Raw genomic sequence first — 25,173 nt, 5'->3', positions numbered from 1 at the left:
ACCACACACACTCAATGCAATTTAACTATCTAACAGGCTTTAAATTAGTCTTTTATAGGATACGGAAGCAAAATAAAGGCACATTATAGATACATGAGGCAATCAGCATCATTTTGCTCGTGGCCAATGAAGTGGGTTGAATGAAAAACAAAAGAAAAAACATTTTACACCGCTATCCCTGCAGGACTGACTATTATTGTTATTTTACTCACAATTAAGGAAGTGACATCTAATAAACCTGAAATAAGCACCGAAGGAGAGCTGTGATTAAATGGGCTTATGAATCCAATATTAGGTGGATAAACGTCACATGGGAATCTCTTCGGCAGTAACGCAATCACGTCTTCAGCAGCTTTTAGCGGCAGGGCTGAACATAAAAAAAAAAAAAAAAAAGATGGAGGCGAATAGAAACAAAGAGAGCGGCAGTTACCAGCAGCCTCTCGCAGGCTGAGTTTACTGCCCGGAGACAGAGACTCTGCAGCGTGAGGCAGGGAGATGGTGCGTCTCAGACAGCCAGACGTGCCTCTGCTTCCAGCCAAACCCACCTCAGTCTGGTCTGTCTAAACAGCTCTCGCAGCGCTTGTGGGGCCCATGGGGAAATTGGATACACCGGCATGTAGACAAGAAATTAGCTAAATTGGGCTCCACCACTCACTGAAGACTGCCATTAAAAAGGTAACAGTGATTAGATTAAAAGGGAAGGGAAAAGGATGAAGAAGAGGGAGGGATGAATGGAGGCGGGCTGCTGCTCTCAAGGCAGCTGTGTGATTAGCCTCCACGGATTAGCAGCCTCGCAGTCCCTCCATCATCTCTCTCGACTGTCCTGGTCATTCCCTTCGTTTCTATGCTTCATAATCTTTCCTTCATGTTCCTCTATATTTTTTTCAGTTTCATCCATTGTGCAAAAAATTTGCTTCTTGTATCTCCGAGCAACGGGGGAAAAACTGCATCGTAGTCAGCATAAAGTGACGCTCCAGCAGAATATAAATCTGTTGCATGATTTGCATTAGCAAATGTCTATAAGAAACAATGTTGAATGAATAAGAAAAAAATGAACGAACAAGCACATTTTAACTGCATGATGAGGTTAAATGCCGTATTTGTTCTGTTTCATGGTCCTAAAGAGGACAGAAAAAAAAGTGTATGATATTAAAAATATGATTTCAGTTGTCAGTCCCCTGAGGTAGAAACACACACCAACAGAGGGAGCTGCTGTGCTTTAAACCCTCTGATGAATAAGCCACTGGAAATAAAGTATTACATCATACCCACTGCACACCATGTGAAAAACTACAACAACATATTTTCATATGGCTAGTGTCTGTACACAGCAGCATGTGGAAGCTTTACAGTAGGACACGTGCACACAGACTATACCGTATGTCTCCTGCAAGGGATTTGTCAACATCAGGAAATGAAATATTATAGAGAATCCCTCCCTCCCTCCCTCCCTCCCTGCAGGTCACACAAACACAACCTGTAGCAAACATTTTATTCCTCTAAAAGAGCAGATGTCCTCTGTTAAAGACCTCTCCTCTGGAGTCTGGCTTCCCTTTGTCCACGGGGTCCACTCAATCTCAAAACAAAGAGGCTATTAAGACAAAAGAGTGTCAGACGAAGATAATCTCCAAGAGTAATACCTTTCCTAGCCTAATCTGAGTCACTCACAGAAAGCAGATGGCGCATTAGGAGACAACAAGTCACGGTGAGAGCGGCAATGGAGAAATACATGGGCTCTGAGATCAGGTGCTAGGGTTTCTTTCAGACTAATGCTGGCAAGGAAGAAAACAATACACCTGGGACTGTCATTTTAGATTTCTTAAAGCTCCCACCACGCAGTTCTTTGATGCATTAATTCTGTCTTATTAATGACGGGGACTGTGTTTTGGTTTAGCGCACCTGCAACAGCTGCTAACTCAACAGCAGTAAAAGGCTGATACTTGCAAATATCTTCGAGTGTTCAGTCCTCCTAGATCTAAACTTTGCAGAGCTTCGAGAGAACGAATGACTATGTTATGCCATAAATCATTCATTACACGGAGCACATATGCACAAGTTCATTTTCCTCCCCGGGTCCTTCTCCCCTTTGAGCAGTGGTGCATCTGAGATATAAATAAAACAAAGCAAAGTGGAGCACTCTTTGCTCCGTCTCTAACTCTCTTATCTTGCGTGCTCTATTTCGGCACGGTCACCGGCTCCTGCTCCACAGAGCGGCGGTCTCGGCCTCCTTCCCACAGGACGAAAACATCACCCCACCAGCCTCCCAGCGGCACCTGCTCTACTGTATCCTGGTTTCCGTGGGCTCCCATGAAAGAGCCATCACGTCTCGTCCACACTGTACGCGCTGTAGTCTGAGCGCGCCGATGCACATGTGCCTGTGCACGTGCTCTCATTTTCCCAATCCGTATTTACATCACAAAAGCAACAATGCACGCATGCTTGGGTGATTGCGTCGACGTGTTATAGTCTGTGACACATATACGATGGCACAACAAAAGAAAGGAAACAAAACAAAGACTCGTGGTGGTTTTCTTCAGCCTTCGCGTCTCAACATAAACAACACAAACGTCACCAAAATGGTCAGTGCAATGGTCAGTGCACTAAAGTTAAATGTATGGTGCATGTTAAACCATGATGCATTAAGGACCAATGCAAAGGCATGAATAAATAAAAACCATCACACGACAGTCCTCCAGCTTTTGAATAAATAACATCTCTCTTGATTTTGTCCTCCTTTTTTACCCGCTGAGCTCTGAGCAGGGATGCAGATTCATTCAGACTCACATGTGTTCCTGAGAGGGACAGCGGGTCTGTCCTTGCTCCATGGACTCGTTGGCTCCCATCCTCAGCTAGATCTGCCACCCCTGCCCCCCCTGGCTGCTTCTGTTCCCCAGCCACCCTCCACATCCACCCGCTAGCCCCTCTCCTCCTCGGCTGTGATGCTGATCCAGAGCGGGCGGGCAGCCTGTGTCGGAGGAGGCGAGCGCTGGCTGAGCTTCTGTGCTGCAGTGCAGAGGATGAGCGAGTTCTGCTCGCATCAGGAGCAAGGCAGCGGATGATTAAGGGCTCCTCACTTTACGCACAGCATCCCCGAATGTCTGCGCCTGTGTTGATGTGGAATATTCCTGCCTCTCATTTGGTGGAGAAATGATGCAACACCAGGGGGGAATAAAATGTCCAAGAGCAGAATGTAAAGGAGAGAATAATCCAAAGCAAAAAGTAGGTAAAATAACAATCCTGCTTTCTTGCATGAGCATCTGAGGTGCCTCCTCTCTGTTTGCTTGCTGATATCGCTGAGCTGTGTTCCTGCTCTCACTGCCTCCTCCCCCCTCTTTCATCCACTCTCTCCCCTGACAGCAGCCTCCTGCGCCTTTAAAAAGACAAGCAGCTTTTTTTTTTTTCTTGTCTGCTCCTGCGCAAGGAGAGCCAAACAATAGAGAACCCCCCAAACCTCTGTGTGTCACAGGCGCTTTCTCCATCACTATGTCCTTCCCCCTCCTTCCTCCCATCCAACCACCCACCCACCCACAGTAAAGTGCACCTCCAGAATCTGTCTCCCCCCTACCAGGATCCCCCTCCCTGTTCTCACCCAGTGATCTGCAAAGCAAAAAGTGTCATTTTTTTGCACCTCCTTTTCACACAGTGGAAGCTTCCAACACTCGGCTCAGCCAACCAGAGGGAACCCAGAGGTAAACAATGGGCTGGAGAAGCTGTGTATGTTATTGAATTCTGACCTGATTATATTCTCCGCTCTTCAAGCCTGTCAGGATCTCACATAGCACACGTCAACAAAACAAAGAAAGGTCAAATTTAAGAAATATGTCAAGTAATTTTTTTTTTTTTTTTAAATGCAAAATGCAATAGCTGTGTGGGAAAAGAGACAAAGAGATGTGCTTCCTGAAATATGAGCATCAAAATCTCTCACAATACTGCCTCCCTGGGCGGCAGATTGAGCTGCTGATCTAATTTACTGACCAAACACTGAACTGCATCCTGTGTTCTCCACCATACATGACATGTCCCCAAAAATGTGTCCTGTGGGATGGAAATCTGAGCACAAACTGAATTTTCCCACTAACTATGAAGGCGCAGCGGGAATGACAGGCAGTGGAAATGTGAGATGAATAAATCTATTGTGCACTCATGGGAAAGGGTGAGGAGCTGAGGGCTCACTACAATAGCCTGAGCCTTCGGGACCCGGAGAGAGAGAGCCGCCGTATCGGGGTTTCAGGTGTCATCTTTTTGCATGCGAGTGTGAAAAACTGAAGCTGAGTGAGAAATCTCCAGTTCTGTGGCGCAACACGTAGCACAAAAGCAGGTGTTCGCATCCAAACCCGCGTTTTAAAAAGGAAAAAAGGATAGCATTTGGATATGAACACGTCCATGAACCGACGTTCACTGAATTTGTTGATGTAATTCTATATGAGGCCTGTGGTCGATGCTTCACAGCCCGAGGGGGGCATGTAAAATCGCTGGCCCACTCACAACTCCCAACACAGACCCTGGCCCCACTCACAAATCCCAACACAGAACCCTGCTAAAGCAAAAACTATTGATTGACGCTGCCACTCCCGATACAAGTCCAAAGATGTATCTGGAGCAGAAAACGTGTACGGATGTGTGAAACGCAAGCTTATATTCAAGGGATTTTTGTTGCTGCCTTAAGAGTCTGGTCTCGCAGCTCAGCCTCAACTGCAGAAAATAAAAAATTTAACAAACTCAGGAGCTGGAAGATGCGGACGTGGCAGTTTTTTCTGAAAGATTTATAAAGGCATCCAGGAAGAATCAGGGTCGTTACGATTCACACACGCCGGTCTGCTCGAGGGTTTTAAAGGCAATAATAGTATCTGCTGCGAAGCAGGCTGCGACGGTGCAGGACAATTTGTGTTTTAGCGGGAAAGGGTTAAAACATACTTTCACTGGCTGAGGACGTAGAGGCAGACAAAAATAACCTGTTCGTACCTCTGAGTCTTAGCTGCATTAAAAATCTAAAACAGACAAACTGGAATTAAATATGAATAGAAGTGAGAGCACGCAGGCAATGTGTTCACTCGGGTGGATTAAATGCAGACGGCAAGTCCTTGCATGCATGTATCAATACACCGTAGATGGCTGTTGAAAATTTGCACTTCCGTCGAGGTTTCAAGGCCTTGCTGACTCAGTGGATGATAACAAAATAGCAAATAAAAAATGTGTGTAAAGTGTAAAGATGGAGAGTTTCTGATGAATACATCATCCAGTAACAGACTGCACATCTGCGGACATTTAACTGGAAATGTGTCATCCTTTCATATAAATATACATCACCGATGACACACTGGGACACTAACTCTGAATTTAGAGGACGGATAAGATCGCCGCCGGCGTGCTCTAAAATGGCTCAAATGCTCAAATTCGTCTTGGCGTGCTGTCAAACACAACAGAGCAGTGTTCTGACAGTGTGACGTGAGCGATGATATCGAACGCTGATGTTTTCCTTTTTGTAAAGAGCCGCGGGCTCGAGTCTGGGGTTTTGTGTTTCGCACGCCGTGAAAAGCTGAACCGCTGTCGTGAACACGTCACTTTGGGGGGTGGAGCGTGCGCTTACACAGTTTATCTTCCCACAGCACATGTTGGGATTTCAGTGGCTGGGTGTCATGTAATAAGTAAATGACAGAAGGAGGGGATTTATTAGGGAACCTTAGAAAGAAGAAAATAAGGCTCAGACATCCATCAAGCCACTATCTCGATAGCTGACGTGTGTTGCACAAGATAAGGGTGACGAACATCAGCTGTTTAAAATCTCAAGCCTCCAAAATGCAGTGCTTTACATCTGGCTTCGTTTACAGTCTCACATAAAAGGAAGTGAGGGCTTTTATTATAATCTCAGATTATTGTCAAATTATTCTAATAGCATGAGAGGAGCTGAAAAAACAAAAACAAGCCTGAGATTCCTCACTTCGTCTTAATAGTGCAAATTTAAATTTCTTTAAACACACATTAACAAAGATCCAACATATTTTAGTATGTTAGTATTAAGCTATGTTTAAAGTTAAAGCTGTCAAGAAAATAATTATGGCATGTAATATACAGTGTTGTGATAGGCAGAGTAGCGATAGGGGGCGGAGCCTACTGGGCACAAGAGGCTAAGATTGAAATAAAAAAATAATAATATTTGAACCTGTGTATTATTTGAATAGCTTACTATTGAATGTAAAATGATAATAATAATGTATATTTATAAGTAGCACTAGATTAACATATAACACGTATAGTAGATAGGGGGGTCCCTACTTAATCTCTTTGTACTAAATCTCTACGTCAGTTTGCGGGTCTTTGGCCTGAAGACCCCTTATCTCACCATGAAAGAAGACGGTTTTCATCAACTGGAACAAACAGGTTTAAAGCTGCAGTTGTCCAGCTGTCTTCGAGAATGATAATAAATGTCTTGCGGCTCTGAGAGAGTTGCCCAGTCGCTGCGGGGCCTGTTACAGTAAGTGTAGTTTATACCTAGGCACGCTGGTACAGATGGCGTGTGTCTGCAGGCAAAACGGACAATCTGTTGCATCCTGTCAGACTATTCAGTCCCTGTCTTAGTGCTCCACACAGTCTCCGGAGATGTCTCACAGACCTCTCAAATATCATAAATAATCTACGAACGGCACTACACTAGGCTGGCATTCTCAAAATTCTGTGAGGGTTTGTGTCTACGAAGCTAAATGATACAGCTCACATACGCCATAAGCAAATAAAAGTGTTGGTCCACAAACAAAAATACATTTCAGTCCCTTTTCCAACTGAGAGCTGGTGTCTCCCTGTGTTCAGCCCTGGATGCGCCGCCAGGTGACTGCAGCATTCAGACAGCAGAGTGCAGACACAGACTGGCAGCGCGGCGTGAAGACTGGACTCTGCTAAGGGAAGACACCCTCTGCTGGCTGTAAAGTGACGCAGCACCATGAAAGCGGCTGAGTCACTCCTCCTAATGAGATAAAGTCTGTGAAATAAATCTCGAAGCCAAGAAGATCTGCAGAAGAATGTTTAGTGCTATCAACGGGGAATCTGTGCTCACAACGAAAATGAAAGTGTTCTGTGTTGAAGCTGCGGCTTTCAGTGATCACTGTGGGGCTACGCAGTGACTCATCCATGATGCATGGACGGCTTCTGGTGTGCATTTTGCGTGGTGTGTTTAAAATATCCATGTATACATTTGGCCCTTGTCCCTTTTCTATATCCACCGTTAACAAGCCACAATTATACAGTAGGCATCTGAGTTTCCATGACCGCTAAGTTCACATTAGCAAATCCCGCTTCCTTTGAATTCATGTGGTAGGAGTGCATAGCGATGCCATACTGTAATTTAGTGAGTGGGGTAATAAGATCAGTTGTTGACTTAGCAGACAAAATTTGCTCTGGATTTCCCTTTGAAAATAGCAATGATCACGTGTGTAATCTTTCTATGTGCGGATCTCTGGACTGTCTACTTCACATTTTCTTCTAGGGATCGTTTCTTGCTCAGCGTCAGATTTGAAGATTTCATCTGGAAGAAGCGTCTGTTACCATCTGTTAAGCCTAACGCAGCCTAACGAAACAGGAAGCGACAGCTCGGCTCCAAAAAACGAAGGTAATAAAGTCCACCTACTATCACCAGGAATGAAAGCATTAGAACTTGCTTGTTTAGTCTGATTCTTGAGAACAGGCGAGTTCTCAGGAAGCAAGAGACTGCAGGAAATAAGTGCCAGAAAACCAGAAAAGAAACCATCCAGCAAATGCAAGCGTGGGCTTGTAATCTCTGGGACAGCTACACCTGATTCGAGTCTAGACCGTCTAGGGCAGAGACATTTAGGAGAGACTACACACAGATAGGATTAATTTTTACCACTGCCCCAGCCCTTTAGGAGACTAGTGGAAGGACCAGAGTTCATCCACTCAAGTGGAAGAATTTCTCTTGCCTTATAGTCCCCCCACCCTAAAGATGTGAACCATCTTTCACAAGCCTCTATAAAAGATTCTCACCAAACACAAAGGGTTTCTCACAGAACTTAACTTGCTTCGGCTCAGATTTACACTTTCCCAGGATATCTCTTCCAAAAAAGCATGTGGAAGGAAAATCAGATCCAAACATTTTGTTAGAGTTTCTGCTGTTGCATTGTGTTGACATAGGCGAGCGATAATTTATTACTGCACTAGCGTTGGAAAAAAACCCACGCTTTTTTGTGCTGCGGCAGTGGGCTAAAATAGGCAAGAACTATTTCTGCAGATAGCGATGTGTCATCCTCAAGTGCATTCGTATTTACAGAGCGGACGTGTGAACGGTGTCAGTCTTCCCACACGACTCCACTACTAAGTAAAAATGACGAAACAGAGTGGATAAGAGCATTTGGAGCAGCTGTGAGAATCAGGATCTTAAAGATAGTTCAATGTGCCAGCTGTCAGTTTAATGCTGTAATTTGACCTGATTTGTCGGCAGGGATAAGGGCATAGCTGCTTTTCGTGAAGCAGGCTAAAGAGACTAGTGTCAGCACCGGTCAAATCTACCGTGAGGACTGAAGGAAGACAAACACACTAATGTCACATTCGGAAGATCTAAACGTGAGTGCGACATTTAGAGCCTCGCAGTGAAACGATAAACAATCTCACAAGCACACTGAGAAACGGCGACATGCTCGTACCTTAGTGGGACAGGGCAGGGCGCAGAGGCAGGGTGATGGTCCTCACAGTCAGAAGGCGCAGGAGGGGAGGCAGGGGCTGGGGGAGGGAGGAGGGGGGAGGCAGGCGGGGTCGTTAGAGCTTCAAGTGCGTGACTCTCCTGTGGTGTTGGAGTTGGGAGGTGAGGAGGGTGGGCAGACGGAGGGTGGTGCTCGGAGGCGGGAGGTGGGGGAGAGGCAGGGGCAGGGTGACCCCTCTCTGACTGCTCAGCGAGGGAGGGCCTGCAGGGGAGGGAACACAAAACAATCAAGTAAAAAACATCTACAGGTGCGACGTTTTTGGAGCGCATTTTCCGTCACGTTTCGGCACGAAACCCCGAAACCCCCGGACTCACCTCAAAGCGGACGGAGCGCTCTGCTCTGTGCCGTCATCTAAGCCTAGAAGTGACTTGAAAAATAAAAAGCTCACTCCAACCATCCTAAGAACGCTTTCTCAACTGCTCTCAGCCGCCCCGTGGCATGACAGCCCATGCTTGCTCTGCCTGCTTCTGCAGAGGAGCAGCTTCTTGGAGGGAGCCTCTGTCATCAGTGGCCACCTGGTGGAGTGGATTTGGACCGGATCCAGGCCAGTCTTATCAGGAGTGGTAGAATCTCTAATCTGACAGGCAATGCGATGGACGCCCATGCAGCTGTTCCCCACTTGGGGCATGCCTTCTGTTTTAGCTCTAAAAATATCCCAGTAGGTTCTTCTACAAAACAGAGCTTCACAATACCTCCATCTACTAAAGGACATTTACAGCGCTCACGTCAACCGTGTACCGAGCTGCACTTTTTAGGAGCTTCTGAAACAGAGCCCTGTTATTCCCCACCTCTGCCCAGTAAAGTCAGAATTTAATAACGTTTAATGAGGGTGCGTGTGCTATTCTTAAGGGCGCAGCGAGCTACGGTTTACATCTCGACTCTGGTGTGGTTCCCATCCATTACAGAAAGTAGTGAATTTTTTTCTAATTGATGCCGGGCGTCTGCATACGGCTCCGTACAGGAATTTTTATTTGGTCAGAAACTTACACCGGCGCTACAGCCAACGCCATACATGTGTCAGCGTCTGTGGCCAACTTGGCACACGCAGCCTGGAAATAGAAACAAGCCGGTCACAATATACTGTCATAAGACTGGCTCCTGCCTCCAAAGTGAAGAAAATAACAATTTTTGGAGCAAAAAGAAAAAAGTAATCAAGAAGATACGACTGTCAGGAAATGAGATTCCACTCAAGGGCACCGGTGAACTGTATTTACTGACATTACCTTTTATAGGGGCATTTTCAGCTGAGTGCTGCTTCCGGAAACGATGAGCATGAAATTACAGCAACAACAGTTTTCTTTTACTGCAGGTATTAACATCTGGAGGCTGTCCAGCACAGTTCTGTCACGTTAGTAATTCAGCTGTGTGCATGGCATTACTCAAGGACACCTCACAGACAGCTGGAGGTAAACCCGAGATTTGGTACTAGTAGGTAGTAAGTATAATAATCCTATTAAAATATATAAAACCTCCAGGTATGTATTTATGAAGAGAAGCTACTGTGCCGTGCTCATGCCACACACATACGAATTTTACGTAATCTACGAGAAACAGCTGGACTCTAACGTCCAGGTTTAATGCCAATCGGAGGGCTGTAAACGAAACCAGCTGAAGGTATGGAGAAAATGTTTTTTTAAGTGCTGCAATGATGGGAGGACCATTCTCAGTCCTGAAGCCAACCCGCTAGCTCAGACTGTCCTCACATGAACACACACAACAGAGACCCTGTTTAAACTATGAATGCATACTTTATAAATCTCTTCTGCCGTCACTTTGGCATTGATTAAACTATTATTGAGAAGTATGCTAGAATATATGATGTCAACCTCTTCACTCGTGCCGGGAAAAAGCAAATTAACCTACAGTCACCATGGCGACTAGTCTATTTACAGTACAATGTGGGCTATGGCACATCCTACCTCATTTTTACTCCAAAAATATGGATGAGGAATATCCTACAGCGTAAGGAGCTAAACAGTCACAGCTGTTCTCAAGTTTGAGAGGAAATGGAAAAAATGTTTAATTAAAACTAACTGTTAATATATATATAATACAGTAAGACAGTATGACTGTCTTCATGTTGTGTCGAAGGACCAAAATCATTTATTAACTCTCACGTTAAGTCTGTCATTCATACTGGATTTTTATTGGAAAATTCACAGGCAGTGGGAATCATTAGCTCCAGAGAAGGAAGCACAACATGCTCTAACCTGTAACATTTTTTTTTCAATGGGAGGAGGAACACTGTTTATGTCGCAACTTTGTTCAGGAAAAGGCTCCTGTCCTTTCGTCTTTCTGCTCGTCCCTCCCCTCCACCCATCTGGTGAGGTCAGCAGAGGCAGAGCGTAATTAGCGCGAGTTACCTACGGACCATCTGCTGCAAGCACCTGGAAGGACTTACTGCACACAAACATTTACAGTAGACGCACACGCGCTGAGAAAAAAACAAAACAAAACTGGGCAGCTACTTTCTGACAACTCACCCGGATTTCAGCCATGGATGAACCCATCACACGACTTCAGAGGGAACTACAATCAACAACTGAATCTTCCACGAGTTATACCGTAGTCCAAAACAGTCCTTCTCTCCTCTTGTCTGCGGCTCTCTTGCCGACTCTGTCATGCGCACTCACGCCGCAGCACATGCTCAAGTGTTTCCCTGAACTCTGGCTTTTGTTCCACTCTGTCTGGTCTGTGTAAATGACTTCAGTGGGGCTGAGTGCCTGCCCAAATTCCTCCCACTACAAGCTTCAGTGCATAAAGCCGCACAGACTGAGTAGGACTGACAGCTAGGACAGCCTCTGGGGGCGGAGGCAAAAAAAAAAAAAAAAAGGAAACACATGTACACACACATATCTTCGGCTGTGCCGTCCCATTCTCTGCCTCTGCCACATGCGTGGAGGGGTAACTTTATCATTTGATGAAACCAGGAGGGAATACCGATGTTGTTCTTCCTCTTTCGTGCTCTGAACCAAGCTGCATGTCTCCGACAGCAGTGACGGGGCAAGTGTTGAGACTGACAGGCGGCAAGTGCTACTGTGGCATGCAGGATGGCTCCTCGGCATGCAGCAGGAGAGGGTGACAAAAACGCGAGATATCGGGGAGAAGGCAATGAATGGAAATCATAGGGCCACGATTTAAATTAGTGAAAACGCATGACAAGAGTTAAACGAGATTAAATGCTTCAGTGTATGCATGTTTTCGTTGGTAAAAGTACTCCGCCTGGAGGGGGAACCAGACGACACACAAGTTTATTATGTATTTATAGTAGCCAGAAATTTTAACAACATAAAGGGTTCACCGCCATTACATCAACCACTACAAGTCTGTGGGACCCCCGGCTCATTCGTCCAATCAGACACCGTTAAACCGCTGCAGACAGAAACAACCCGCCAGACGACCTCCAAGTGCCTGAAAGCCAAACAAAGCCACCGAGGGGAACTCTCTCCAAGCGCATGGAAATCCATTTTAAATTTGTGATGGACAGGGCAGTGTGTGTGTGTGTGTGTGTGTGTGAGCTCTAAACCACATGTCCCCCCTGAGATTTTTTCAAATACGTTTACTGAAATGAAAATTGTCTCTGATGCATCACTGAAAAGGAAATGTTGTGATAAATTTTAGAAAAGGGATCAGGTCTAAATCGTGGATTGCAAATCACTCTGATGTGGTTTCCTGTTGGAAAGTCACTTAACCACAAAAAAACTTTCAGTCAGTTAGGGATTATAAGGACATGATTTCGTAAATGCTCTAAAAGTTGGTAGGAGCCTTCTAGCGAAACTTTATGGTGCATATAAACTGGTAAAATAGGCTTTCAGGTCATTTACACCTTAATAAAAACAAAAGTTTCAGAACAACAAAAGGAAATAATTATTGTTGATTTTACAAGGACACTCACCAACTGTCCTGTGGCTCTGCAGTAGGAATCTCAACTGTTTCTGTCACTGCAGTTTTCTCAGCTGGGACTTGAAATGGCTCCACAGGTGGGATCTGTGCTGGTATTTCCACTAGCTCCTCTGGCAGCTCACTGACCAGCTTGTTCTCTGGTTGCGGGGGCTCTGTTGTTGTCTTTGCTGCTTCTGGTTCTTCATCCTTTGTTGGTTCTTCTAGGGATTCTATCTCATTTTCTGTCGGCTCTGGGATCTCTTCTGTCCTTTTCGTTGGTTCGAAGACCTCCGCCTGCTCCTCTGATGCTTCTGTAGAACTTACTGGCTCTTTAAACTCTTCTGGAGGCTCTTCTTCTTTCTCGTTTGCCCCTGAAAGCTCGGTTTTTATCTCCACTTCTGGGAGCTCTACTTTTGTGCTTTGCTCTGGTTCGTGAAGCTCTGCTGCTTTCCGTGTTGGTTCTGGTAGATCTGCTGCCTTTTTCAAAGGCAAAGGAAGGTCTACTGGCTTCTTCGGAAGGTTTAAAGATGGGATTTCTGTCGTCTCCTCTGCCGCCTGAACCTCTGGTGGGATCTCCTCTTGTCTCGGAGGAGCACAGTCTTCAGTGGGAGTGAGAAACTCTAGCTGTGGAGACTCCAGAGATGGGAGGGGTCTGGAAAAAAACAATAAGAAGAGGGGGGGTTGGTGGATTTGTTGGTTAGTTTACAGCACATGCTCAAGGAGTGAATGACAAATCGCAAATGTGTGTGTTCAGCGGTAGCATGCGTCACTACAAGAGGGAGTATGTGTGCAGCAGAAGTACTGGAGGTATGCTTGCGTTGTTGTTGTTGTGGTGTGTTGCAGTGTGTTTTGTGGGAGAAAGCGGCTCATTCTTGCCCTGGAGACCAGGCACGATGTCACAGCTGATGTCACCCTTTGACTATAAAAGGCTGCATTACACCCATCAGAGTTCAGCAGACGCAGTCATCTGACCCGAGCTCCAGTTAATACAAAGTGCAGCTCTGTGTTTACCTCCTCATTCATATTCACTGTCACACTGCTCCTCGAAATAACACTCCAAATGAACATGGCGTTACCAGAATGCTAAGATATCTCTCTGTGGCCAATTCATAATCCTTTCCTCTCTTCTGCCTTTCTCCCTATCGTTTATCTTTGTCATGAGCTTAAGTAGATCACAAGTGACTGCGCGCTAACACGCTACGTCGTGTACACATTAAGCCGTTTCCATAATTACCTCCTCAGATGTTTTACATATTTCTATCAGCCGTAAGATATGTTGCTCATGTAAAAGACTTCAAACTCACACATGCTTTTGTGTTTACCTTGAGGTCTCCAGTCTGTTCACTTGTTCACTCTGAGAGTGGGAGGCGGCTTCTTTTAGCGCCTTTATCCAGTTTGTATCTGGTTCCTGGACCGTTAGTCCAGGAGCGGGACGCTCTGACACATCAACAGCCTCTATGTTCACAGACACTTGTTCAACAGGAGGACTGCAGGCAGGAGCTTTTTCAGGAGATTCTGTTTCACGCTCAGGAGCAGTGACAATGGGGGTTTCCACAATATCACTGTGGGGCTTTGACAGTGACACCTGGTCATCCGGTATCGGGGCCACAGTGGAGGTTGATGAAAAGTCTTCCTGACACTTTGACAAAACAACAGATGTGAAATCTGTTTGATCATTGTCTATTTCTGCTGCCTTAGGAGCACCAACGCTCCCTTCAGAGGGACAAACAGATGTTTCAGAGCTGCTTGACACCCCACTTTGAAAGGGGCCTGCAGCTTTGACCGACCCCGAGCCACTGTCTTCTTTAGCGTTCCCGGTTAAATTTACAGCCCCCTGCTTCTCCATTCCTTCACTGTCCCTTATTTTAATCTCACTTTGTTCCTCTCCCTGGCTGTTAACTTTCTCTCCGTCCAAAGCTGCTTTATCTTCTTTTGTGATCACCTCAGAGCCTTTTATGGGCGTTTGTACTACTGGGCTTCTTTGTGTGGCTAAAGTTTTATTGGAGCTCTGCTGCTCAAGGGGCACGCACACTGTATCCTGAATTTCACACTCCCCACTTTCACTACTGTTGCCGTTCACGGCCGTGGCAGCGCTGAAAGCATTTTCCCCACTTCCTGGTTGCCCAGTAGGATCTGGCAGAGCACTGAATACCTTTGCATGAATTTCTTCAGCCTGCTTTGCACTTGGAATTACGGGTGTATCAATGTCCTCACTATCTGTGCCGGCCTTTGATGAGACAGAAGTTTGGGGAGGAGAGGTCTCATGCTGCTGTGACGCAGACCGAACAGATACAGCTTTGTTCTTTGACGTTCCAGGTTCAACATATTGGTCTTGACAGGCGGCTGATACGTGACTTTTTTGCTGACCTTTACCATCCAGATCACTCACAAATGCGGTGTCAGGCACTAAATCTGCATCTGACCCACCTCCCCCTAACCCAGAGCTTTCCTTTTCATCTATCTCCTGTGTTGTATCACCTACGTGAGAGGAAGTTGTTACTGTCTCTGTGTCACATGAGGTATTTCTCTCAGCCGTCCTACCTGTCTCATTTAAATCAAGTTGAGATGGCACATTTGCCCCTTCAACCCCTGGTAACACTGCCTCACCTTTATCTGCACCCATCACTCCTTCACTACCAATACTGTCATCGCCCACCAGCTCTTCTTTGCCTCCCAACTGACACAAACTCCCAACAGGCACATCTGCTTCCTCTGTCGCCCCTTTCACTCCCCGAACCACTGCTTGGGTCTCGCTGTCTGTCTTTTCTCCCCTCTCTAGACAGCCACCTGGCAATTCTTCTGTGGGATGTCTGGACCCCAGCCGCCGTTGCTGCTGCTGTTGCTCCTGTTGCCGAGCAAAACAGTCGGGTTCGGGTGCGGACTGCGATTGGCCAAGAGCTACGCTTGAATCTGGTGCAGAGTCAGAGCTGCATTCCAGTGTCGCTGCCAGAGTTTGGTGCAAATTCTGGTCATAAACAGTCTGAGGTTCAGCGCTTGAGTCAGTGCGTAGCACTTCTTCAGATGCAGGTGTGCTGGTAGATAAGGAAAACGTTTCACTTAATGGTGACTCAGTCTTTTGTACTTTATGTTTAAGTGGTGGCTGCGGGGCTGCAATTTTCTCCACAGCCTCTTTATCTGTTCCATTACTCTGTTGTGGTGTTGTGCCATTGTTTCCTGTGTGCAGCTTGTTGCTCTCTGCTGCTTCCTTTTGATTATCCATTGTTTCCTCACCAGCTTGTTTCTTTTTCTCTTCAAATAGCACCGAGGTCTCATCGCCCACTTTGTGTTCTTCTTTCACATTTTCTTGGGCAGTTTTACTATAAGCCTCATCGGTAGGCAAGTCAGGGCTGAGTGGGCAGCTAGCATTTAAGAGGTCATCCCTAATGGATGCTTCACAGATAACAGGTTTAATGCCAGTAGAGTCTGGCTCAGCATGAGTTAGGGAAATTACTTTATCAGATTCACCCATTGCCTGAACATCATCCGCACCAGGAGGCACAGACGGAGGAGGCAGATTTTCCACTTGTGAAAAGGGAGTTACAAGATTATTGGTAACAGAATTCCCCGCTACAGACTCCTTAGCATCATTTCTATCCTCCATGATTGGACAAATCTCATCTGCTTTAACATCACTGCACTCCAGATCATGTGCTAAACACACTTGTGTCACTTCTCTGCGCTGACTGCCGTCCACCTCTCCGGAGACGCTGGTGCTGTCACCACCAGTACTGTTGTTATCTGTCTGCCCAGGAAGGGATACATCACTGTCACTAATGAACTCCAAATGACTCAACATTGGGCCAGGAGGCTGCAGCACAAAAGCAGGATTAGTGACAGAACTTGATTGGTCAGAGGTTGTCTCTTCTGAAGTCAGTGATTCATCCTTTGTCAGATTAGCTGAGTCAATTGTGGACTTGGGCTGGTCAATGGCATTTGTGTTAACTAGTCCACTAGGAGGTGTCTCGTCTAACTGGGTGAGAGGTGGACGACTGGGAGCAGAGTAGGTTGCACAGGTCAAGGTCACAGGTTCAGGTTTTGAAGTGGGGTCATGATCAGCAGGAAGCTGCCCGACAGAGAGCTCAGCAGAGACATCAGTTAAAGGCTCGCGGGAAACATCGTCAACTGGAAGCACAAAACTAGACGAAACATCATGCTGCGTCCCTTCTTTTTCTTCCACATTGATTGGGATATCACTTATTAAAGGTGACTCGTGGGACAGTTCATTTTTGACTGCGTCTTTAGAATCTGCAGTTAACACAGTGGTTTCCTTATCCTCAGGTAAACGCTGACATACAGCACCTGCGTCCGTCTCTTCTTGCTCTGTCACCTTTGCTGTCACTGCTTCAACTGCTGGATGATGGGTCTGAGAAATGACACTTCCTGGTGTTTGTAAAAGCTCAGAGAACTCTCCATCACCAGTCTGATTGTTCTCAGTGGGACGTGGAAGCTGTTTTGCGCTGGCCTCGGTCACCGACTGTACATCTACAGTGTTGGTCTCCAAGCTGTCATTACCTGAGTGATCTATAGCAGAGTTCTCCTCCGTATCTTTATTTCCCATATCACCTTTATCCAACTGCACATCAGTGTGTGGCTTTGGAGAATCGGCTGAGCTCCGTATTGCTGTGTCATCCTTGGTAGGAGCTGGCTTTGTGGGGACTTCTGGCTTCTTTGGGCTGAGATAGTCTGAAAAGGTGTAGCTAGCCTCAACAACAGGATACCGCAAACTCTCGTGAACAGTCAGCGGTGGCAAAGAGGCGCAGTCCAAAGTCGCCCCTGACATGTTCCTGTGGTCCACAGAAGAACTGCCCTTTCCCTTCACATTGTCTGCAAAGTGAACTCTGTTGTTACCTCTAGTGCTGTCACATAAATACACACCCACTCCAGACATAGCAGGGCTGTCGCTGTTGCTCTGGATATGAGCTTCGACTTGGAACTCAGCTGCACTTTCGGCGGTCCTTACTTCTGTTGTGCTACTAGGCTGAACTTGTTGATTGTTGCTTTCTTGTTGCTTGACTGGGATTTGTTGTGAAGTAGTCAAAGGCTGAGGTGAGATTGAAGGCAGGGAGACTTGGCTGTAGTTTGTTTCCACGACGGGTGACTCCTCACAAGTGCGTCCCAGAGACGACGCTTCCTCCGAAATCAAGTTCAGTTTGAGATCAGCCCTTATTCCTCCTCCGTTCGTGCTGCTGCTGGAGCTCTGCTCAGTGGGAGTGGGGAGAGGTGCAATTGCTGCGCTACTCTGCTCCTGGCAGGGGTGAAGGAGACGGTCCTGTTCTGTGCTGATGCTCTCAGTGATGGTAACCGTCGGCTCGCTCTGTGACTTCAGCTGTGACTCGGCAACATCGGTGGGCGGACACGTTTCAGTCTTGTCTGATGACACCCCAGTAGCAGAGCCTTGTGGCTGGCTGAATGAACTGTGCACTCTAGCCAGCCCTCCTTTCTCTCCCACCTCCTCTCCTCCTCCTCCTCCTCCCTCCCCTGCTTTCTCCGATCCGGCAGCTCTGTGATCCTGACAACCAGGACCAGTGAGTAGCCCAAGGGGAGAAGTATTGATGAATGCCTCTAACCGGAGTGGCTCCCTCTCTGCTTCTCCCTCCTCGGCTGGCGAGATCTCCGTGTCTGAAACGTGCACCGTCGTGTCCGTCGGTCCCTTATTTTCAGCCTCTGAAGAGTTGTGTGGCATTTTGCTGCTGCAGCTTTTCTCACAGGCAGCCTGTCCCTCTTTGGCTGAGAATGCAAGTGAGCATTTTCCCTGTGAACCGATTAACGGGAGCTGAGGAGAGCTGCCCAGGAGTTCGCCTCCGTCTCCATCGGCAGCGCTGAGGCACTTTTCTATTCCTATGAATTGTTTTTCTCCTACTTCTTTCTCACTCTCTGCAATCGCTTCACTAGCCTCTCTCTTCAGTGAATCACGCCTCGCGCTTTCTCCCTCTCTCTTGCTTTCTATCACTGCTGGCAGTGTGGGTGTTGTCAGTGGCAACGCAGCAACCACCACTAAAGCCTCTTCAAGGGCGCTTTCCACGCTACTCTCTCCCACACAACTTGTGCTGCCGGAGAGTGGGCTCTGATCCTCCCGAGTGAGTATTTCTGTGCCTGTGGTAACTACAGCCTCCTCCGTTTGTGCACCTGATATCTGATCACTGGAAGCAGCTGGATCGATGACTGCAGTTTGGACGAATGTTGTGGGTGTCTTTTGATTATCAGTTACATGTGGCTCCACTTGATGCATATAATAACTTGGTGTGTCCTGGTTGTGTGACTGATGAGGCCTCTGTGAAAGAGCGGGGTTGGACACAGGTGAAGAGGCTGGGGGTGTAAGATGATCCGACCCGCTGTGAGAGGATGATAGTGGGGGGCTGGATATGGGTTTTCCCTCAGGACTCGGCTGCTGCTGGCAATCAATGCTATTATCAGGCTGTTCCCCACATCTCACATCCTGTGCCTCTGACACTGATTCATCACATACTAGAGGATCTGTGTGATTTCCTGTATTTAGGAGCGACGCAGGCTGCTCTTGATTTTCAGACTTTGCAGCGCTCTTCTCCGTCTTCTTCTTTTTCCTGTGTTTCTTTTTCTTTGCCTCTTTATTTTGCTCGGTCTGTTTGTCGCTCTTTGAACTCGTCTGTTTCGCAGCTTCTGACTCTGACCCCTTCTTCTCCGCGTGTTCGTCTGTTGGGGCCTGTGCCTCTGACCGCAGCTCTAATAATGTGTCTTTACCCTTTAACTGAGCGCTGCACTCTGACGAACCTATAACTGAATTATCGGTATTGGTTTCAACTGTACAAATGTTAATCTCATCACTTTCCTTCGTTACGTTCGCCTCGGTGCCTTTCTCCCTAGCCACTGTTTTCCACTCCTCAGTAGCTGCATCAACATGATCCTCCCTTAGATCCTTTCCCTGTTCACTGAACGCAGCATGTTTGGACGTTTCTTTACATGAATCTGTTGCTATTTCTAATTGTGTGCACGGGGGCGTTTGCTTCGGTTCATCCGTCTCCGTTTCTTTCTCTGGCTCAGTCTCTGCACATTCAACCAGACTCTGAGTTGCTTTTGTTTCCCCGCCTGTCTCTTCTGTCCCTGCTCTATCCTCAGTGCCCAGTATGTAATTCCTGAAACTAAACACAACTGTATCCTTCTGACTGTTTGCTGCCTCACTGTTTCCATGTGTACTCTCGTTTCCATGGCCCCCGTTGCTATGCCCTGGCTGGACCGTGATTGGAGGCACTGACGATGACTCACTAGACTCATTAACCGTCCCTTCTCCAGCCGTCTTCCCTGCATCGTTAACCGTCTCAGACATAGTTGGGCTGTGGCGCTCCGTGGGAGTGAGCATGCCCAGTGATGCCATTTGTTCTTCACATTCCTTAAAGGCCTCTTGGAGTTCCAGGTCTAAGACGACGGATGAGGAAGGGGTCAGGGGTCGGCCGCCCGGGTAAGGTGTGGCAGTGGGCCGAGGTGAAGGCTGGACATCTGTGATAACTGGGTCGCAGCCATGAGGCCTGGGGCGAGGGTTGGGTGACAGTTAGGACTCGGCAGGCGGACAGCTGTTCATTCCATGATGCCACAGAGCCCATGCACAGGCACAGCGCTCAGAAATGCGCACGCTCAACCACACACAGGCTGGTCTGAGAGTAATTATCAGCTGTTTGTGCAAATCTGCTCATACACACCAAAACACACACACACACTGTTTATGTAGGCTTTACACTAGGCAGCATTTTTCAGCATATTTCAGCATTTATTGATAACTTTTTAAGCCTTAAAATATGACAAAAGAGGATTTCACTAGTTTGCTGTGACTGTCCGGCAGTAGTTATTTTTCAAAGACTTAAATTTGATTTAATATATTAAATGATGAACTATTGCCTTCATACTTCTTAATCATTTTTTAGTCAATCTTAAAAACAGCTTTTATGCCAAGCACAGTGACTATTATGACTAAATGCTACATCCACCGATCAGGCATAACATTAAGACCACCTTCCTAATATTGTGTAGATGTCCTTTGTGCCTCATGGTGTCTGGCAAGAATGTGGTTAGTGGGGGCCTTTGGATCCTCTGGGTTGAGGGGAGGGGCCTCTGCAGATCAGGCTTGTTCCAGTGGACCCCACAAATACTTGGTCAGTTTGGGATTTGGTGAATTTGGAGGCCAGGTCAACACCTTGTGCTGTTTTTCATGTTTTTTTGAGTTGTTTCTCCTTGATGGCTGCTGCCATCGAGGAGTGTCATTGCTATGGGTGAGGGTACCTGGTCTGGTCTAGGTGGGTTGTACATGTCTAAGTAACATCCACATGAATGCCAGGTCCAAATGTTTCTCAGCAGAACATTGAATTGTCACAAGATGGTCAATGTTATTTACTTCTCCTGTCACAATGTTTTGGCTGATCAAACTATATTAAGTTTTTTTTTTTTAACAAACAAAATAATTGCAGATGCTCCTGTGAAGTCAAATGTGACCCCGCCCTGCAAAACACTCCCTCAAGTGCAGAACTAACAGGACTGTTGGGTTTGCACGCTGTCATTCAGCTGCAACTTGCTGAGTCACTCCTTAGCCATTACCTGGCTTTACAGTAAGATGCTGTGATATCATCTGGATCTTCAGCCTGTCTGAGAGTATAGATCCATCATCATTATTTAATTATAAAGATCCATCTGACCTATTTAAATATACAATAGCCTACACTCACTCTCACATCGTCCCCTGGTATCACGGCCTAAGAAAAATATGTCATCCTTTCTAAAAGATCTTACACAAATGAAGTGAGAATGTGTTTGGTTCACAAATGCTTTGCAAATTCCTTCTAAACCCAGCCTCCGCCCACATAAACCCCTGCTACAGGGTGAAGAAGAAAAGCAGACTTTCACAGCTGGCGAGTTTTGCAATGCAACAGTCTCTTGCCTGCTTCCAGCTACTGTTACCTGAAGTGGAACTGACAGTTTTGTGTCTAGTCCTGTTACTCTGCAGTGGTTGCCTCCACCTTCAGCAAAAGTCTGCACAATACTTATTCTAATTTATAGTTTCGCGTCGAGCAAAAAATAATTATACCGCTGCAGTGTGTATGGAGCCTTCAAGAACACAAATTAGTGCAATTAACTCCAGAGCCTACACAAAGGCAAAGCAGGCTGCCAGGCAACCTCTGAGACAGAACAGATAATTCATCTGAGCATAAGAAAGCAAATTACCACACGTCAAACCAAGTCTGCTCCGACGGGCAACACCACAGCAGTCGTATCCATCACACTCTACACACAAGTTAAAAGCGTTAGATCAATCCGCGTTCTTCTCGTTACACTCCATGCTCCATGATTTTACTCAGAATCATCCAGTACGCTATCGACCCCCCCATCATGCTGACGCTACGTGGTACCTTGGGTCAGGGACCACCGGTGGTCCACTGACTTCCATGTGATGCTGCAGGCCCGCCAGCAGGGGGTTCACCTGCTCACATTTTCCCTCACCTGAGCTAAAGTGAGTTCTGCTAACACAGACACACACACACACAGAAATGCAAACACACATTCGAGCAAATCAGATTAGCTTCCATCTTGAGAGAATGAATTAATGCCCATAAATGAAGAAAAAGTCATGTCCTGTACTTCATTATACAGTAATACAGAAATATGATCATGAGTCGCATCTTCCACCTAATATTTCTGTGTGAATTTATTGTGCATCTTATGCAAAGAGACAAAAACACAGAACTTTTATCACGGAGGAGAAAAGCAAAGCAAGTATCTGCCGTTATTTACATGATACTCATTTCTTTAACTAAAAGCTAAGCAAAATAACTTGTCTTTCTGCTTTTTGTTATATTAAGTTATATTTTATCCTGACCCTACAAGACACTTTTTACGTATTTGTGAAACAATCCAAATCACAACACAGTTACTGCTGTTTCTCAGCCCAACATGGAGACTGCTGAAGCCCCGTGGTTCACACATTTTCTACATGTTTGCTGAAGAAAAGTAGAATTAGGGTTCCTCGTATAACAGCAGATCATCACCATCTGATTAATAAATCAAAGTAGCTGACTTTGATTTATCCTTTAGTCAGAAGAGAAGAGATTACATTTAAATTGGCAAAATACGATGATACTGTTGCACGATATTAGAATGTGGGAATTCACCTCCCTCACATATTAATATGCAAGTCATATGAATGTAAATGGTTCCGTGTTTGGGATTTAATATTAGGGAAGTTTTCAAGTTAGGCGAGGAGTCGGTGTAATGTGACAGAAACATGTGTGTGTCCTCTGTGAACTCACCCGAGTGAGGACTCCCAGATGTTGAACTCGCTGCTGAAATCTAAACTGGGCAGCAGGTCGTGAGGAAACTCCAGCTCCTCCTTGTCCTCCTGGTCTGCTGCTGCTCCACCTACGCTCTCCTCCACTCCGGTGACGACTGGGACGTCCGGGAGCAGCGGCAGGGACGGGATGCCGCGCTGGCTGGTGGACGCTTCTGTCAGCAGCGTTGCGTCGTCTCTCTCGGTCTCACTCCGTGTTCCGGTCTGCGGGGCAGTGAAGTGAACAGTCAGTCACAGTCAGAGCTGTCTGTAGGCAGCTGGACTCCGGCTTGTATTTAAACAAGTGTGAGCATGCTGCAGGTAAACACAGCAACACCCACAGATTAATGCTCAAAGCCAAACATCACATAAACAAACAGCTCCACCCTTGTGTTAAACTATTAAGTAAATTGTTATTTGTTTAAGGTAAAGGCCAAAGGGGTCCCCCCCGAGTAAGACATCTAATCTTTGTCTCTCAACTTGATTTTTTAAAATGCTTGAAGTCAAAAACATTCAGAAGCAGAACGTGCGTGTGTGTAACCAAAGCTAATCTCCAACACTAGACTTCTTCTTGAAAGTGTATCATAACTTAAGCTCAGGAACACGTCACTCTATTTCCCACTTTCATCAAGTGTGTGACTTAACCCCCACCCTCCGCATCCCTCTCTTCCATCTTTCATCACAGGAAGCCTTATGTCTCATTCCCTTGGTTCCTCTGCATCTGAAGACCGTGGTCCATCCACGCATTCCTCATGCCTCTTTCATCCCTCCATCCATTTCCCTCTAACGTCCTGTCTGCAAACAAACCTCCTTGCATCTATTAAGGTGTCGCCTGTTTACGTACCATTAAAGCGGCAGCCTGCTAGAAGCAAGGAAACAAACAGTGCAAAACAAGTTCAGTAACGACTAGCTGATGTTATAGTTGCAGGTGTGGCAAGATTCGAACCAGGACTAAGCTGTTCTGAAATTTTTTAGATTTTAAATCTGGGTTGGGCCTTTAATTAAAATGGCCGCATCATTACAGGCAAAGGAATTCTCACCGCGACTAATTCTCTCGTTACCTTCTAATGTTTTCTTGCACTATTCACTGTTAATCTCTCCAACTTTGTGTACACGCTAATTACATTGTATGACCATTGTTATGACCAGTGTGAACAGTATGTTTTTTTTTCTCTCAGGGTGTCAAAAACAAATAACCTGAAACAGACATAAAGAAGAACCAGTTTTGCTGGATGGCGATACGCTTCGCGACGCATGTGGTTCATCCTGAGAAAATAATTAAGGTGTCTCTTGATGTCAGCCAGTCGCTTTCCTTAATACCCATCTCGTCATCTGTCTTCCTTCCTTGCCTCTAATGAAACCACAGCCACACACCGCAACACTTTGCCGCGGTTTGTCGCCACACAGGCCTCACTGCACACAACGCTCAACCGTCGAGCCACTATACCTGCAGAGTTTCTCCCGCACAAACTGTTCAGCTGACGGAAAGTTTCCATTTACTCCACTAACTGACATGAAGTGAGGCGTGCAGGTGCAGTCAAATGTGCACTGTGCACAGGGCGTGTGCAAATACGTGCCTTTTGAACATTTAGCGAGAACCCGAATTCGCGTTTCTTTATTTGTTGTGTGAGTATAACGAGGCTGTGATACCGCGGCGTCCTCTGAGGATGTGCTGAGATTCAGGATTGAAGAACTTCATTCAATTATTTATGAACCAGTAGTAGACAGCATGCCTGCACACAAGTAGAGGTGAGGTTTCTCGTGGCAAGGAGAAATGAAGGGGAAATCAACACTTGAAAAACACTGACTTTACCTGGTATTCGCTGGATATTATCACATTAATGGAGCAAACATATGTGGATTAAATGAAAACATTCTACTCTTCCAAAACTACAAAAGACCACCCCTTGTCCTAGTTTCCTTGACACTGGAGTCTGCGTCACTGGCCTCACCTGTGTCACCACTACAAACCCCTCCATTGTGCGTCACATTCAATCCAAATGGACGATTTCCTTTCTCTCTTATTTGCGCAGACATAAAGCGTTAAAGTCTTGAGCGTAACAGGCCTTTGATACGGATTTCACAAGAATGGTGGCGTGCCATATCAGGCTATTTTTAAATGCTCTAATTTAGATTACTCACGCCATGTTGCGAACATAAAACGCTAAGGAACCGCAGAGAAAAAATAAACCGAACCCAAAAAAAGAACTGCACGTAACTCTGAAAAAAAAAGCCCCTCATCTCAGTACTGAACTTCTCCGCACCATAACAGTCACGTATGAAGAGGAGGTTTGTACATACGTG

At 46.2% G+C, this 25,173-nt stretch overlaps 1 protein-coding gene across 14 annotated transcripts in view; it reads right to left on the bottom strand.

Annotated features, from left to right (window-relative positions):
• Window positions 1–25,173, bottom strand: part of tacc2 (transforming, acidic coiled-coil containing protein 2) — a 46,209-nt gene that overhangs the window by 15,629 nt on the left and 5,407 nt on the right. For 13 of the 14 annotated variants that reach the window (XM_047602254.1, XM_047602255.1, XM_047602259.1 and 10 more), the window contains 5 exons: window positions 22,853–23,094; window positions 21,956–22,063; window positions 13,910–20,086; window positions 12,601–13,239; window positions 8,649–8,906 (listed from right to left, as the gene is read on the bottom strand). In XM_047602254.1, coding sequence (XP_047458210.1) covers window positions 8,649–8,906; window positions 12,601–13,239; window positions 13,910–20,086; window positions 21,956–22,063; window positions 22,853–23,094 — 7,424 coding nt within the window. The remainder of the gene's footprint in view (window positions 1–8,648; window positions 8,907–12,600; window positions 13,240–13,909; window positions 20,087–21,955; window positions 22,064–22,852; window positions 23,095–25,173) is intronic. The other variant, XM_047602266.1, reaches the window with a different exon arrangement.

This window comes from Mugil cephalus, chromosome 13, assembly GCF_022458985.1.
Source record: "Mugil cephalus isolate CIBA_MC_2020 chromosome 13, CIBA_Mcephalus_1.1, whole genome shotgun sequence".
NCBI lineage: Eukaryota > Metazoa > Chordata > Actinopteri > Mugiliformes > Mugilidae > Mugil > Mugil cephalus.
Note: the sequence above shows the minus strand (reverse complement) of the source record. Positions and strands in the feature narration are given on the sequence as shown.